Genomic DNA, 14696 nt, shown 5'->3' with positions numbered 1-14696 from the left:
GTGACAAAGGATCAGATGGTTGGGTGGCATCACTGACTCAGTGGACATGAGTTTGAGCAAACTCTGGGAGATAGTAAAGGGCAGGGAAGTTTGGACTGCTGCAGTCCATGGGGTTGCAAAGACTTGGACACAACTTAGAGAGTGAACAACAACAAGAGAAACAACACTGGAAATAAAAAGTCATCCTAAAATTGGAGAAGTGTAAGCATTAGTTCAGACTGAGTTGAGAAAAAGCCTATTGAACCATTATGATTTGAATAAAGGACATAATAAGATAGCAGAGTTGGTGGAAGTGTGGTGTTGAGCAAATTTCTCTATAAACTGGGAAGAATGTGTTTCTACTCTGGCCTCTAAATCCATTGTTTAGCCAAGTACACTTTTATCACTATTGAAATGGGAGTAATCATGAAAGTAATTATCAGAAAAGATATATATCATTTATCATTGTGATATATATCAGTGTGAAAGAAGAATATATGAGCAGATTTTTAAAACTGTAATGGACAATTCTGAAAATAAAAGTATAGAGAATTGTATCATAAAACCTCTATGTATGTATAAGCCAAATTTTGAGGTAGTTGTTGTGACCAAAAGAGATCATGTGTATAAAGCCTTTATACAGAGCCTTAATATCAGTTCAGTTCAGTCGCTCAGTCATGTCCGACTCTTTGCAGCCTCATCAACCTCAGCACATCAGGCCTCCCTGTCCATCACCAACTCCCGGAGTTTACTCAAACTCATGTCCATCGAGTTGGTGATGCCATCCATCCATCTCATCCTCTGTCAACCCCTTCTCCTCCTGCCCTCAATCTTTCCCAGCATCAGGGTCTTCTCAAATGAGTCAGCTCTTTGCATAAGGTGGCCAAAATATTGGAGTTTCAGCTTCAACATCAGTCCTCCCAATGAACACCCAAGACTGATCTTCTTTAGGATGGACTGGTTGGATCTCCTTGCAGTCCAAGGGACTCTCAAGAGTCTTCTCCAACACTACAGTTCAAAAGCATCAATTCTTCAGTGTTCAGCTTTCTTTATAGTCCAACTCTCACATGCATACATGACTACTGGAAAAACCATAGCCTTGATTAGACTTCACGGGAATTAAGACCATCCCCAAGAAAAAGAAATGCAAAAAAGCAAAATGGCTCTCTGAGGAGGCCTTACAAATAGCTGTGAAAAGAAGGGAAGCAAAAAGCAAAGGAGAAAAGGAAAGATATACCCATTTGAATGCAGAGGTCCAAAGAATAGCAAGGAGAGATAAGAACGCCTTCTTCAGCGATCAATGCAAAGAAATAGAGGAAAACAATAGAATGGGAAAGACTAGAGATCTCTTCAAAAATTAGAGATACTAAGGGAACATTTCATGCAAAGATGGGCTCAATAAAGGACAGAAATGCTAGGGACCTAACAGAAGCAGAAGATATTAAGAAGAGATGGCAAGAATACACAGTAGAACTATACAAAAAAGATCTTCACGACCCAGATAATCATGATGGTGTAATCACTCTCCTAGAGCCAGACATCCTGGAATGTGAAGCCAAGTGGGCTTTAGGAAGCATCACTACGAACAAAGCTAGGGGAGGTGATGGAATTCCAGTTGAGCTATTTCATATCCTAAAAGATGATGCTGTGAAAGTGCTGCACTCAATATGCCAGCAAATTTGGAAAACTCAGCAGTGGCCACGGGACTGGAAAAGCTGTTTTCTTTCCAATCCCAAAGAAAGGCAATGCCAAAGAATGCTCAAACTACCACACAATTGCACTCATCTAACATGCTAGTAAAGTAATGCTTAAAATTCTCCAAGCCAGGCTTCAGCAATACGTGAACTATGAAATTCCAGATGGTCAAGCTGGATTTAGAAAAGGCAGAGGAACCAGAGATCAAACTGCCAACATCCACTGGATCATGGAAAAAGCAAGAGTGTTCCAGAAAAACATCTATTTCTGCTTTATTGACTATGTCAAAGCCCTTAACTGTGTGGATCACAATAAACTGTGGAAAATTCTGAAAGAGATGGGAATACCAGACCATCTGACCTGCTTCTTGAGAAATCTGTATGCAGGTCAGGAAGCAACAGTTAGAACTGGACATGGAACAACAGACTGGTTCCAAATAGAGAAAGTAGTACCTCAAGGCTGTATATTGTCACTCTGCCTATTTAACTTATATGCAGAGTACATCCTGGGCTGGATGAAGCACAAGCTGGAATCAAGATTGCTGGGAGAAATATCAACAACCTCAGATATGCAGATGACACCACCCTTATGGCAGAAAGTGAAGAAAAACTAAAGAGCTTCTTGATGGAAGTGAAAGAGGAGAGTGAAAAAGTTGGCTTAAAGCTCAACATTCAGAAAACGAAGATCATGGCATCTGGTCCCATCACTTCATGGCAAATAGACAGGGAAACAGTGGAAACAGTGTCAGACTTTATTTTTCTGGGCTCCAAAATCACTGCTGATGGTGATTGCAGCCATGAAATTAAAAGACGCTTACTCCTTGGAAAGAAAGTTATGACCAACCTAGACAGCATATTCAAAAGCAGAGACATTACTTTGTCAACAAAGGTCCATCTAGTCAAGGCTATGGTTTTCCAGTAGTCATGTATGCATGTCAGAGTTGGACTCTAAAGAAAGCTGAGTGCAGAAGAATTGTTGCTTTTGAACTGTGGTGTTGGAGAAGACTCTTGAGAGTCCCTTGGACTGTAAGGAGATCCAACCAGTCCATTCTGAAGGAGATCAGTCAGTCCTGGATGTTCACTGGAAGGACTGATGGTGAAGCTATAACTCCAGTACTTTGGCCACCTCATGCAAAGAGCTGACCCATTTGAGAAGGCCCTAATGCTGGGAAAGATTGAGGGCAGGAGAGGAAGGGGATGACAGAAGATGAGATGGTTGGATGGCATCACTGACTCAATGGACATGAGTTTGAGTGAACTCCAGGAGCTGGTGATAGGTCTGGGGTGCTGCAGTCCATGGGGTCGCAAGGAGTCAGACACGACTGAGTGACTGATCTGAAATGAACTGAACTGACTAGGCAGAGGCTTTCAGTAATGGCTTGTGTACCAGTCAGGTTTTAAGCAAAAAAGCAAAAGAGGTTAATTGTTGGGATCTGACCTTATCAAGTGGGGGAGCTAGTTTCATAGTCTATATGAGGCTCTTGTCTTTGTACTTGGTGAAAGAGCTCATAATCAACAGGGATGAGCTGGAAGCTGCATCGGTTGCTCACTGACTCCAAGTCTCTAATGACCAGCAGAAGACACTCTCCTTTATCACGGAGCCCATGACAGTTGGGGCTGCTAGGATCAGGTAGGAGCTAGAGTGTCAGGAAATGTTTCACAGTAGGATTCCTGTGTGCTGTTTCCTATCTCTCTTGAGCCCTCTGTTCCTTATCAGTTCCTGATAGGAGCAAGCAGAGTGGCCAGCCACTCCCAGGACTGAGATCAAAGAGATGGAATTCTTGCATAAGATTTCCTTCACTGCTGCTGCTAAGTCGCTTCAGTCGTGTCCGACTCTGTGCGACCCCATAGACGGCAGCCCACCAGGCTCCCCTGTCCCTGGGATTCTCCAGGCAAGAACACTGGAGTGGGTTGCCATTTCCTTCTCCAACGCATGAAAGGGAAAAGTGAAAGTGAAGTTGCTCAGTCGTGTCCAACTCTTCGCGACCCCATGGACCACAGCCTTCCAGGCTCCTCTGTCCATGGGATTTTCCAGGCAAGAGTTCTGGAGTGGGGTGCCATTTTTTTCCATATGGTGAAAGGGATTATCTACGACCCTCTTTTGATATGGATTGTCTTTTGGCTTTAAGGTCTCTATTACTCCTTGTTTCCTTGGTAACTTGTAAAGTCTGGTCTTTTGATCTTTATCTGAAGAAGCTACCTTGTAATATGGTATATATATCCACATAGAATTCAATAAAGCACCCTTGTTTCACCAGAGACTTGGGTCCCCATGTCCTTCTCTCTCTCTCTCTCTGTGTCTTTCTGGCTGATTCCCTGGAGCGTGGAGGCCTTCCGAGTTCATTTTCCTGCCTGGGCCTCCAAGACCTCTTAAGACTTCTTGAGAGGGTGCCTTGCACCTACGTGAGTGGTACAAGGTCTGTCCAAGGGCTTTATTGGTTTTCAGCACAACCCAGGGAATATTAGCCTCTTTCTTTCTTTCACCTTCTTATCATCGATTCCAGACCACCAGGTTCCGGTCCATTAAAGGACCCCAACACTAGAGGACCAGTGAGCCTGGCTGCTGCTACATGCCAACAAGGTAAGTATGTGAGCTGCAAGGGAGCCTGGTACATCGTAGTGACCTTTGAAACATAAAAAGTGGGGGTGTGACTTCACTTTTGCCTTTTAAATCTTATGTAAGGTGTTCCTTGCAGTTTGCTTGGCAACCCACTCCAGTATTCTTGCTTGGAGAATTCCATGGACAGAGAAGCCTGGTAGGCTACAGTCCATGGGGTCGCAGAGTCAGACACAACTGAGCACACATACACATAAATGAGAATTATGCACAGAAGGGGATTTCAGGGACATGTAGTTTTGGTTATTAATTACTGTGTAACAAACTACCCCCAGAGCCATAGCTTAAAATAGTAACAAGCATTTATTTAGCTCAGAAATACACAATTTGGGCAGGCCTCAGTGAGGACAGCTCATTTGTGCTCCATATGGTGTCAGCTAGAATGGCTCCAAAGACTTGTCAGAGGCTGGGGACTGGAATCATCTGAAGGCGCCCTCACTCCCATGTCTGGTGGTTGATGCTGGCAGCTGGAACAGCTGGTGCTCTGACTGTGTGGTCTCTCTGGCATGGCAGCTTCATGGTAGCCAGACTTCTTATTAGAGTTCAGAGTTCCAAAGACATGAGATGAGAGAGGCAGACAGACAGTGACAGGCAGACAGTTTTTGTCCTGGTTCTGCCATTTATTAGCGGTATCACTTTAAGCAAGTGTCACTTTAAGCATTTATTCTCTCTGATCCTCAGTTCTCAAATATTAAAAATCAAAACTTATATTGGAGTTGCTGAGAAGACCCTTAGGCAAAAATTTGAGTGAAAGTAGTTTATTTGGAAGTTAATCCCAGGAAATATCAGAAGGGAGCTGGGAAGCTTGTAAGGAAGCCAGTAAAAGGTACTTAAGTAACCCCTTAGGCAATGGAAGCTTAAAACCTCTGGGGAACCCTGGGGAACCACTGTAGAACTTATGTCTCAGAACTAGGGGATCAACTCAAACCAGTTGGGTGAGGATTGGGCGGAGCTAGAGGGTGAGGGAGTGGAGGTGGGGAGTGGGAGGTGGCTGAGGGAGAATTAATTCCCAGCAGTTTTGCCCTGTTAAGTTACACAGGTGAGAAAAACCCTCAGACAAAGAGATAAAGGTGCTGTTGGAGAAAAACTAAGCAGGTTTGCACTGAAAATAGTAATAGCTGAAGGGATATGAACAGGGCACCAACAGGGGTTGATACAAAGGATATTAGTTGTTTTTTTTAAGGTCGTTGAATAACTAAAATGTGATAATACACAAAACATCCTCTACTGGCGTGATGGTTCTAGTTTTTGCGTTGGGATCCTGCACGTCAGGATTCAGGGGAGGCATTCAGAGGTCCTGGAACTTTAAATACTGTCAAGGCAATGGCACCCCACTCCAATACTCTTGCCTGGAAACTCCCATGGACGGAGGAGCCTAGTGGGCTGCAGTCCAGGGGGTCGCAAGGAGTTAGACACGACTGAGCGACTTCACTTTCACTTTTTACTTTCATGCATTGGAGAAGGAAATAGCAACCCACCCACTCCAGTGTTCTTGCCTGGAGAATCCCAGGGACGGGGAAGCTTGGTGGGCTGCTGTCTCTGGGGTCACACAGAGTCGGACACAACTGAAGCGACTTAGCAGCAACTTCCTAAAAGTCTCAACAAATGACATTAATGTATATGGATTACCACTTCCCTCAATGAACTTCACAGCTGATCATGTTAAACTCTGCATTGTTGTTGTTGTTCAGTAGCTAAGTTGATTCTGACTCTTTGTGACCCCATAGATTGCAGTAGGCCAGGCTTCCTTGTCTCTCACTTCCCTGTCCCTCTTGTGGCATTTGCTCAAACTCATGTCCAGTGAGTCAGTGATGCTATCCAACCATCTCATTCTCTGTTGCTTCCTTCTCCTGCCTTCAATCTTTCCCAGCATCAGGGTCTTTCCCAGTGAGTTGGCTCTTCGCATCAGGTGGCCAGAGTGTTGGAGCTTCAGCTTCAGCATCAGTCCTTCCAATGAATATTCAGGGTTGATTTCATTTAGAACTGACTGGTTTGATTTCCTTGCAGTCCAAGGGAATCACAAGAATCTTTTCCAGCACCATAGTTCAAAACCATCAGTTCTTCAGTGCTCAGTTTTCTTTATGGTCCAACTCTCACATCCGCACATGACTACTGGAAAAACCATAGCTTTGACTATAATAGGGATCTTTGTTAGCTAAATGATGTCTCTGCTTTTTAATGTTTTCTAGGTTTGTCATAGCTTTCCGTCCAAGGAGCAAGCATCTTTAACTTCATTGCTGCAGTCACTGTCTGCAGTGATTTCGAAGCCCAAGAAGATAAAACCTGTCACTGTTTCCACTTTTTCCCCTTCTATTTGCCATGAAGTGATGAGACTGGATCCCATGATTTTCTTTTTTGAATGTTGAGTTTTAAGCCAGCTTTTTCAAGTCCTCCTTCACCCTCATCAAGAAACTTTTTATTTCCTCTTTGCTTTCAGAGTGGTATCATCTGCATATATTAGGTTATTGGTGTTTCTCCTGACAGTCTTGATTCCAACTTGTGATTCATCCAGCCTGGCATTTTGCACAGAAATGTAATGTAATATGCACAGAAGTTAAATAAGCAGGGTGACAATTAACAGTCTTGATTTATTCCTTTCTCAGTTTTGAAACAGTTCATTGTTTCATGTCTGGTTCTAACTGCTGCTTCTTGATCTGCATACAGATTTCTCTGGAAACAGGTAAGATTGTCTGGTATTGCCATCTCTTAAAGAATTTTCCACAGTTTGTTGGGATCCACACAGTCAAAGGATTTAGCATAGACAATAAAGCAAAGTAGATGTTTTTCTGGAATTCCCTTGCTTTCTCTGTGACCAAATGAATGTTGACAATTTGATCACTGGTTCCTCTGCTTTTCTAAATCCAGCTTGTATATCTGGAAGTTCTCAGTTCACATATTGCTGAAGCCTAGCTTGAAGGATTTTGAGCATTACTTTGCTAGCATGTGAAATGAGCACAAATTGGGTGGTAGTCTGAACATTCTTTGGCATTGCTCTTCTTTGGGGTTGAAATAAAAACTGACCTTTTCCAGTCCTATGACCACTGCTGAGTTTTCCAAATTTGCTGGCATATTGCATGTAGTACTTTAATAACATCATCTTTTAGGATTTGTAATAGTTCAGCTGGAATTCCTCACCTCCACTAGCTTTGTTCACAGTAATGCTTCCTAAGACCCACTTGACTTCCCACTCCAGGATGTCTGGCTCTAGGTGAGTGGCCACACCATTATGGTTATCTGGGTCATTAAGACCTTTTTCATACAGTTGTTCTGTGTATTCTTGCTTCTTAATCTCTTCTCCTTTAGTTAGGTCCTTATGGTTTCTGTGCTTTATCGTGTCCATCATTGGATAAAATATTCCCTTGGTATCTCCAATTTTCCTGAAGAGATCTCTAGCCTTTCTCGTTCTATTGTTTTCCTCTGTTTCTTTGCATTGTTCATTTAAAAGTCTTTCTGTTTGCTATGTTCTGGAACTTTGCATTTGGTTGGGTAAATCTTTCCCTTTTTCTGTTGCCTTTCACTTCTCTTCTTTTCCTGGCTATTGTAAAGCCTTTGCAGTCAGATAACCACTTTGCTGTCTTGCATTTCTTTTTCTCTGGGATGGTTTGGTCACTGCCTCTTATACAATGTTATGAACCTCTGTCCATAGTTCTTCAGGCACTCTGTCTACCAGTTCTAACCCCTTGATTCTGTTTGTCATCTCCACTGTATAATCATAAGGGATTTGATTTAGGTCATACATGAATGTGCTAGTGGTTTTCCCTACTTTCTTCATTTTAAGTCTGAATTTTGCAACAAGAAATTCATGATCTGAGCCACAGTCAGCTCTTAGTCTTGTTTTTGCTGACTGTATACAGCTTCTCCATCTTCAGCTGCAAAGAATATAATCAATCTGATTTCAGTGTTAACCATCTGGTGATGTCCATATGTAGAATTGTCTCTTGTGTTGTTTGAAGAGGGTGTTTCCTCTGACCAATGTGTTCTCTTGACAAAACTCTGTTAGCCTTTGCCTTGCTTCATTTTGTATTCCAAGGGTAAACTTGCCTGTTATTCCAGATATCTCTTAGCTTGAGCTTCCTACTTTTACATTCTAATCCCGTATGATGAAAAGGACCTCTTTTTTGGTGTTCTAGAAGGTCTTGTAGGTCTTCATAGACTCTGCAGATGACCATCATATCTACTACTGTGGGCAAAAATCCCTTAGAAGAAATGGAATAGCCCTCATAGTCAACAGAAGAGTCTGAAGTGCAATCTCAAAAATGACAGAATGATCTTTGTTCTTTTCCAAACCATTCAACATCACAGTAATCCAAGTCTATGCCCCAACCACTAATGCTGAAGAAGCTGAAGTTGAACGGCTCCAGGAAGACCTATGAGACCTTCTAGAACTAGCACCGAAAAAAAAAAAAAGATGTCCTTTTCATCACAGGGGTGGGATGTAAAAGTAGGAAGTCAGAAGATGCTGGAGTAACAGGCAAATTTGGCCTTGGAGTACAAAGTGAAGCAGTGCAAAGGCTAACGGAGTTTTGCCAAGAGAACGCACTGGTCATAGCAAACACCGTCTTCCAACAAGAGATGACTCTACACATGGACATCACCAGATGGTCAATACCGAAATCAGATTGATTATATTCTTGCACAACAGACTCGTTCCAAACAGGAAAAGGAGTACGTCAAGGCTGTATATTGTCACCCTGCTTATTTAACTTCTATGCAGAGTACATCATGAGAAATGCTGGGCTGGAAGAAGCACAAGCTGGAATCAAGATTGCTGGGAGAAATATCAATAACCTCAGATAGGCAGATGACATCACCCTTATGGCAGAAAGTGAAGAGGAACTAAAAAGCCTCTTGATGAAAGTGAAAGAGGAGAGTGAAAAAGTTGGCTTAAAGCTCAACATTCAGAAAATGAAGATCATGGCATCTGGTCCCATCACTTCATGAGAAATAGATGGGGAAACAGTGGAAACAGTGTCAGACTTTATTTTGGGGGGCTCCAAAATCACTGCAGATGGTGATTGTAGCCATGAAATTAAAAGATGCTTACTCCTTGGAAGGAAAGTTATGACCAACCTAGATAGTATATTGAAAAGCAGAGATATTACTTTGTCAACAAAGGTCCATCTAGTCAAGGCTATGGTTTTTCCACTGGTCATGTATGGATGTGAGAGTTGGACTGTGGAGAAAGCTGAGCGCAGAAGAATTGTTGCTTTTGAACTGTGGTGTTGGAGAAGACTCTTGAGAGTCCCTTGGACTGCAAGGAGATCCAACCAGTCCATGCTAAAGGAGATCAGCCCTGGGATTTCTTTAGAAGGACTGATGCTGAAGCTGCAACTCCAGTACTTTGGCCACCTGATGCAAAGAGTTGACTCATTGGAAAAGACCCTGATGCTGGGAGGGATTAGGGGCAGGAGGAGAAGGGAATGACAGAGGATGAGATGGCTGGATGGCATCACTGACTTGATGGACATGAGTTGAGTGAACTCTGGGAGTTGGTGATGGATAGGGAGCCCTGGCGTGCTATGATTCATGGGGTCGCAAAGAGTCAGACACGACTGAGCGACTGAACTGAACTGATATTCTTGCAGCCAAACATGGAGAAGCTGTATACAGCCAGCAAAAACAAGACTGGGAGCTGACTGTGGCTCAGATCATGAAGTCCTTATTGCCAAGTCAACGGTGAAAGTGAAAGTCGCTCAGTTGTGTCCAACTCTTTGTGAGCCCATTGACTATACATTCCAAGGAATTCTCCAGGCCAGAATACTGGAATGGGTAGGGTAACCTTTCCTTTCTCCAGGGGATCTTCCCAACCCAGGGATGAAACCCAGGTCTCCCACATTGCAGGCGGACTCTTTACCAGCTGAGCCACAAGGGAAGCCCCCTATTGCCAAATTCAGACTTAAATTAAAGAATGTAGGGAAAATCACTAGACCATTCAGGTATGACCTAAATCAAATCCCTTAAGATTATACAGTGAGAGTGACAAATAGATTCAAGGAATTAGATCTGATAGATTGCCTGAAGAACTATGGATGGAGGTTTGTGACATTGTACAGGAGGCAATGAGCAAGACCATCCCCAAGAAAATAAATATAAAAAGGCAAAATGGTTGTCTGAGGAGGCCTTATAAATAGCTGAGAAAAGAACAGAGGCTAACGGTGAAGGAGAAAAGGAAAGATATACTCATGTGAATGCAAAGGAAAGATATACTCATGTGAATGCAAAGTTCCAAAGAATAGCAGAAGAGATAAGAAAGCCTTCCTCAGTGATCAACACAAAGAAAAGGAGGAAAACAATAGAATGGAAAAGACTAGAGATCTCTTCAAGAAAATTAGAGATACCGAGGGAACATTTCATGCAAAGATGGACACAATAAAGTACAGAAATTGTAAGGACCTAACAGAAGCAGAAGATATTAAGAAATGGTGGCAAGAATATGCAGAAGAACTATACAAAGATGATCTTCATGACCCAGATAACTGTGATGGTGTGATCACTTACCTAGAGCCAGACATCCTGGAATGTAAAGTCTAGTGGGCCTTAGGAAGCATCATTACAAACAAAGCTAGTGGAGGTGATGGAATTCCAGCTGAGCTATTTCACATCCTAAAAGATGATGCTTTGAAAGTGCTGCACTCAAAATGCCAGCAAATTTGGAAAACTCAGCAGTGGCCATAGACCTGGAAAAGGTCAGTTTTTATTTTAATACCAAAGAAAGGCAATGCCAAAGAATGTTCAAACTACCACATAGTTGTACTCATCTCACATGCTAGTAAAGTAATGTTCAAAATTCTCCAATCCAGGCTTCAACAGTAGGTAAACCGTGTACTTCCAGATGTTCAAGATGAATTTAGAAAAGGCAGAGGAACCAGAGACCAAATTGCCAAGATTCAGTTGGTCATGGAGAAAGCAAGAGAATCCCAGAAAAACATCCACTTTTGCTTTATTGATTATGCCAAAGCCTTTGATTGTGTGAAGTGAAGTGAAAGTCGCTCAGTTGTGTCTGACTCTTTGTGACCCCATGAACTATACAGTCCATGGAATTCTCCAGGCCAGAATACTGGAATAGGTAGCCTTTCCCTTCTCCAGGGGATCTTCCCAACACAGGGAATGAACCCAGGTCTCCTGCATTGCAGGCAGATTCTTTACCAGCTGAGCCACAAGGGAAGCACAAGGATACTGGAGTGGGTAGACTATCCCTTCTCCAGGGGATCTTCCCAACCCAGGAATCGAACCAGGGTCTCCTGCATTATAGGCAGATTCTTTTACCAACTGTTCTGTCAGGGAAGTAGATCACGGTAAATTGTGGAAAATTCTTCAAGAGATGGGAATACTAGACCACCTTAACTGCCTCCTGAGAAATCTGTATGCTGTCAAGAAGCAACAGTTAGAACTGGACACGGAACAACAGACAGGGAAAGTAGTACGTTAAGGCTGTATATTGTCACCCTGCTTATTTAAGTTATATGCAGAGTACCTCATGAGAAACGCTGGGCTGGATGAAGCACAAGTAGGAATCAAGACTGCAGGGAGAAATATCAATAACCTCAGATACGCAGATGACACCACCCTTATGGCAGAAAGTGAAGAGGAACTAAAAAGCCTCTTGATGAAAGTGAAAAAGGAGAGTGAAAAAGTTGGCTTAAAACTCAACGTTCAAAAAACTAAGATCATGGCATCCGGTCCCATTACTTCATGGCAATAGATGGGGAAACAATGGAAACAGTGAGAGAGCTTATTTTCTTGGGCTCCAAAAGTCACTGCAGATGGTGATTGCAGCCATGAAATTAAGACACTTGCTGCTTGGAAGAAAAGCTATAAGAAACCTAAACACCATATTAAAAACCAGAAACATTGCTGACAAAGGTCCATCTAGTCAAAGCTATGGTTTTTCCAGTAGTCATGTATGGATGTGAGAGTTGGACTATAAAGAAAGCTGAGCACTGAAGAATTGATGCTTTTGAACTCTGGTGTTGGAGAAGACTCTGGAAAGCTCAGTCAATCCTAGGGGAAATCAGTTCTGAATATTCATTGGAAGGACTGATGCTGAAGCTGAAACTCCAATATTTTGGCCACCTAATGTGAAGAACTGACTCACTGGAAAAAACTCTGATGCTGGGAAAGATTGAAGGCAGTAGGAGAAGGGATCGACAGAGGATGAGATGGCTGGATGGCATCACTGGCTGGATGGACATGAGTTTGAGCAAGCTCAGAAATTTGGTGATCATTAGGGAAGCCTGGCGTGCTGTAGTCCATGGAGTCACAAAGAGTCAGACTCGACTGAGGGACTGAACTTAACACCTCTAATAGCCTATAGGAGTTCAGACCTTCCAGTGGTTCCTCATAACTCTTAACCCACATTAAGGCTGAAGTGAAGTGAAGTTGCTCAGTCATGTCCGACTCTTTGCGACCCCATAGACTGTAGCCTACCAGGCTCCTCCGTCCATGGGATTTTCCAGGCAAGAGTACTGCTCTGGAGTGGGTTGCCATTTCCTTTTCCAGAGGATCTTCCCGACCCAGGGATCAAACCGAGGTCTCCTGCATTGCAGGCCGATGCTTTACCGTCTAAGCCACCAGGGAAGCCTAGCCAACTTCTTTTAATCTTACTCAAACTCTGACCTCTTCCAGAAGCCCCTCTTTCCTCATATGTTCTGGAACTCATGATGTGGTAATATTTCCCGAGAATAACTGCAAACCAACAGTATTATGGTATTGAACTCCCAAGTCTGCAGTTAACTGCAGTTAATTTTATAGTTAACTGTGTTATCTTCGAAGATTTTTCAACAGAGTGACATACTCCAATCTTTGCAAAGATTTTGGTATGCAAGATGGTATAGAAGATGACAGGAAAGAGGGAAAAGCTGTGTGTGTGTGTCCAAGGTATTACAGCTACCCATTTTGAGGCACGGGAGGTGGGAGGACCTGACTTGGCATGAAGCACAGTGACCGTAAAGGAAGCCACTGAGGTTAAAGTGGCAAAGCTTCGTGTCTAGTAAACAATGGCCTGGTATCCGAAGACTTCGGTTTCGGGGCATGGTGCTACTGCCAGTCTCGCAGTGTTGCTGGTGTCTTCCCCAAGTGTAGGGAAGGAATGACACTACCTCGCAGGGTCACAGAGGGGAGCGAGGGGATAAAATTGGCTGCGTGCCCAGCACTGTCTCTGCAACAGGGTAAAGCGCGCCAATCCTGTTTTCTTTTCTATTAAGAAAAAGCGGGGGGGAGATTTTACCATCCACATCCCAGAGATTGCCGTTAGTGGTGAGCCTAAGTACCGGGCATGCTGTCCACTCCCCTTACCCCTACGGGGGAAAGACCCGAAGAAACTGGCAGGGAGGGTGTGTTACAGAGCGTCCGCTCCCAGGCCTCTTTGCAATCCACCCCCCTCCCCAAAGCTCCTCCAGCCGAGAGCTGTTGCCGGGGCCCGGGCGCCGCCCAACTCCAGCGCAGGCCAATGGTAGCGCGGCCTGGGCACCGCCCGGCCACAGTGAAGGCCTATAGCGGCGCGGCACGGGCACCGCCCTGATTCTCCTCCGGCCAATAGCGGCGTGGCCCGGTGCGGGGGCCTGCCTCCAGCCGGGCGGGTAGGTGGAGAGGCGGTCACCGGCTCCGCCTCACTCCCCTCTGACCCGGTGTCTCGTCTCTCTCTCTTCCTGTTCCAAACCACGTGGACGCGCCGGGGGCTGCGGGAGGGAACCCAGGCCGCCCCTGCCGCTGTCGCCGCTACTGCCAGTACCGCGACCCCTTCGCCCATCCTAAGTCGCCTCATCCCTGCTGCCCGCGCCTTTGCGAAGGGCGTGCACATGGCGACCCAGGCGCACTCCCTCAGCTACTCAGGCTGCAACTTCTTGCGCCAGCGTCTGGTCCTGTCCACTCTGAGCGGGCGCCCAGTCAAAATCCGAAAGATTCGGGCCAGAGACGACAACCCCGGCCTCCGAGGTAACTCCGGGGCGCGCAGCTTGCAGGGTGGGCGCAGGGCCCGAGGGGAGACCGCGCTCTTGCCCTGGGGGCCCGCAGGCAGTGAGCCTCCGGGTTCCGTGGGCGCGTGGGGGGCTCGCAGCGCGTCGCCCCCACACCAGAACGCGCCTGAGGTTGTGGGGAGGCGGGGTCACGCCCCGAGGACTGAGCTCTGGTGTGCGCGGCGCTCCGCGTCTCCCAGGCGCTGGTAGTAAACAGCTACACGTTTTCCAGCATTACGTGTTGCAACATATCCCAGGCATCGCCCCCTCGTTTGTCTTGAGTCCCTCTTGCTCTCGCTATTAACCTCTCAAAAGAGAGAAACAGTTTGTTGGACCGAAATGTGGTGAATGGGCAGATGTAACGACGGAGAGCGATGTGGAGAGAGCGAAGTACCACTGGTTGGTATTGTCCCCTGTCCCAAAACAGGTCTCAGAAGCTGATGTCCCCTTGGT

The 14696-nt window shown here is 44.9% G+C and overlaps 1 protein-coding gene across 1 annotated transcript in view; it reads left to right on the top strand.

Annotated features, from left to right (window-relative positions):
* The first annotated feature begins 13868 nt into the window (after positions 1–13868).
* RCL1 (RNA terminal phosphate cyclase like 1) overlaps positions 13869–14696 on the top strand; it is a 63775-nt gene continuing 62947 nt past the window's right edge. Inside the window, exon 1 of the mRNA XM_040242894.1 lies at positions 13869–14223. Coding sequence (XP_040098828.1) covers positions 14088–14223 — 136 coding nt within the window. The 5' untranslated portion in view covers positions 13869–14087. The remainder of the gene's footprint in view (positions 14224–14696) is intronic.

Source organism: Oryx dammah, unplaced genomic scaffold (genome assembly GCF_014754425.2).
Source record: "Oryx dammah isolate SB20612 unplaced genomic scaffold, SCBI_Odam_1.1 HiC_scaffold_1, whole genome shotgun sequence".
Taxonomy (NCBI): domain Eukaryota; kingdom Metazoa; phylum Chordata; class Mammalia; order Artiodactyla; family Bovidae; genus Oryx; species Oryx dammah.
This window is presented reverse-complemented; position numbering and strand designations above follow the sequence as displayed.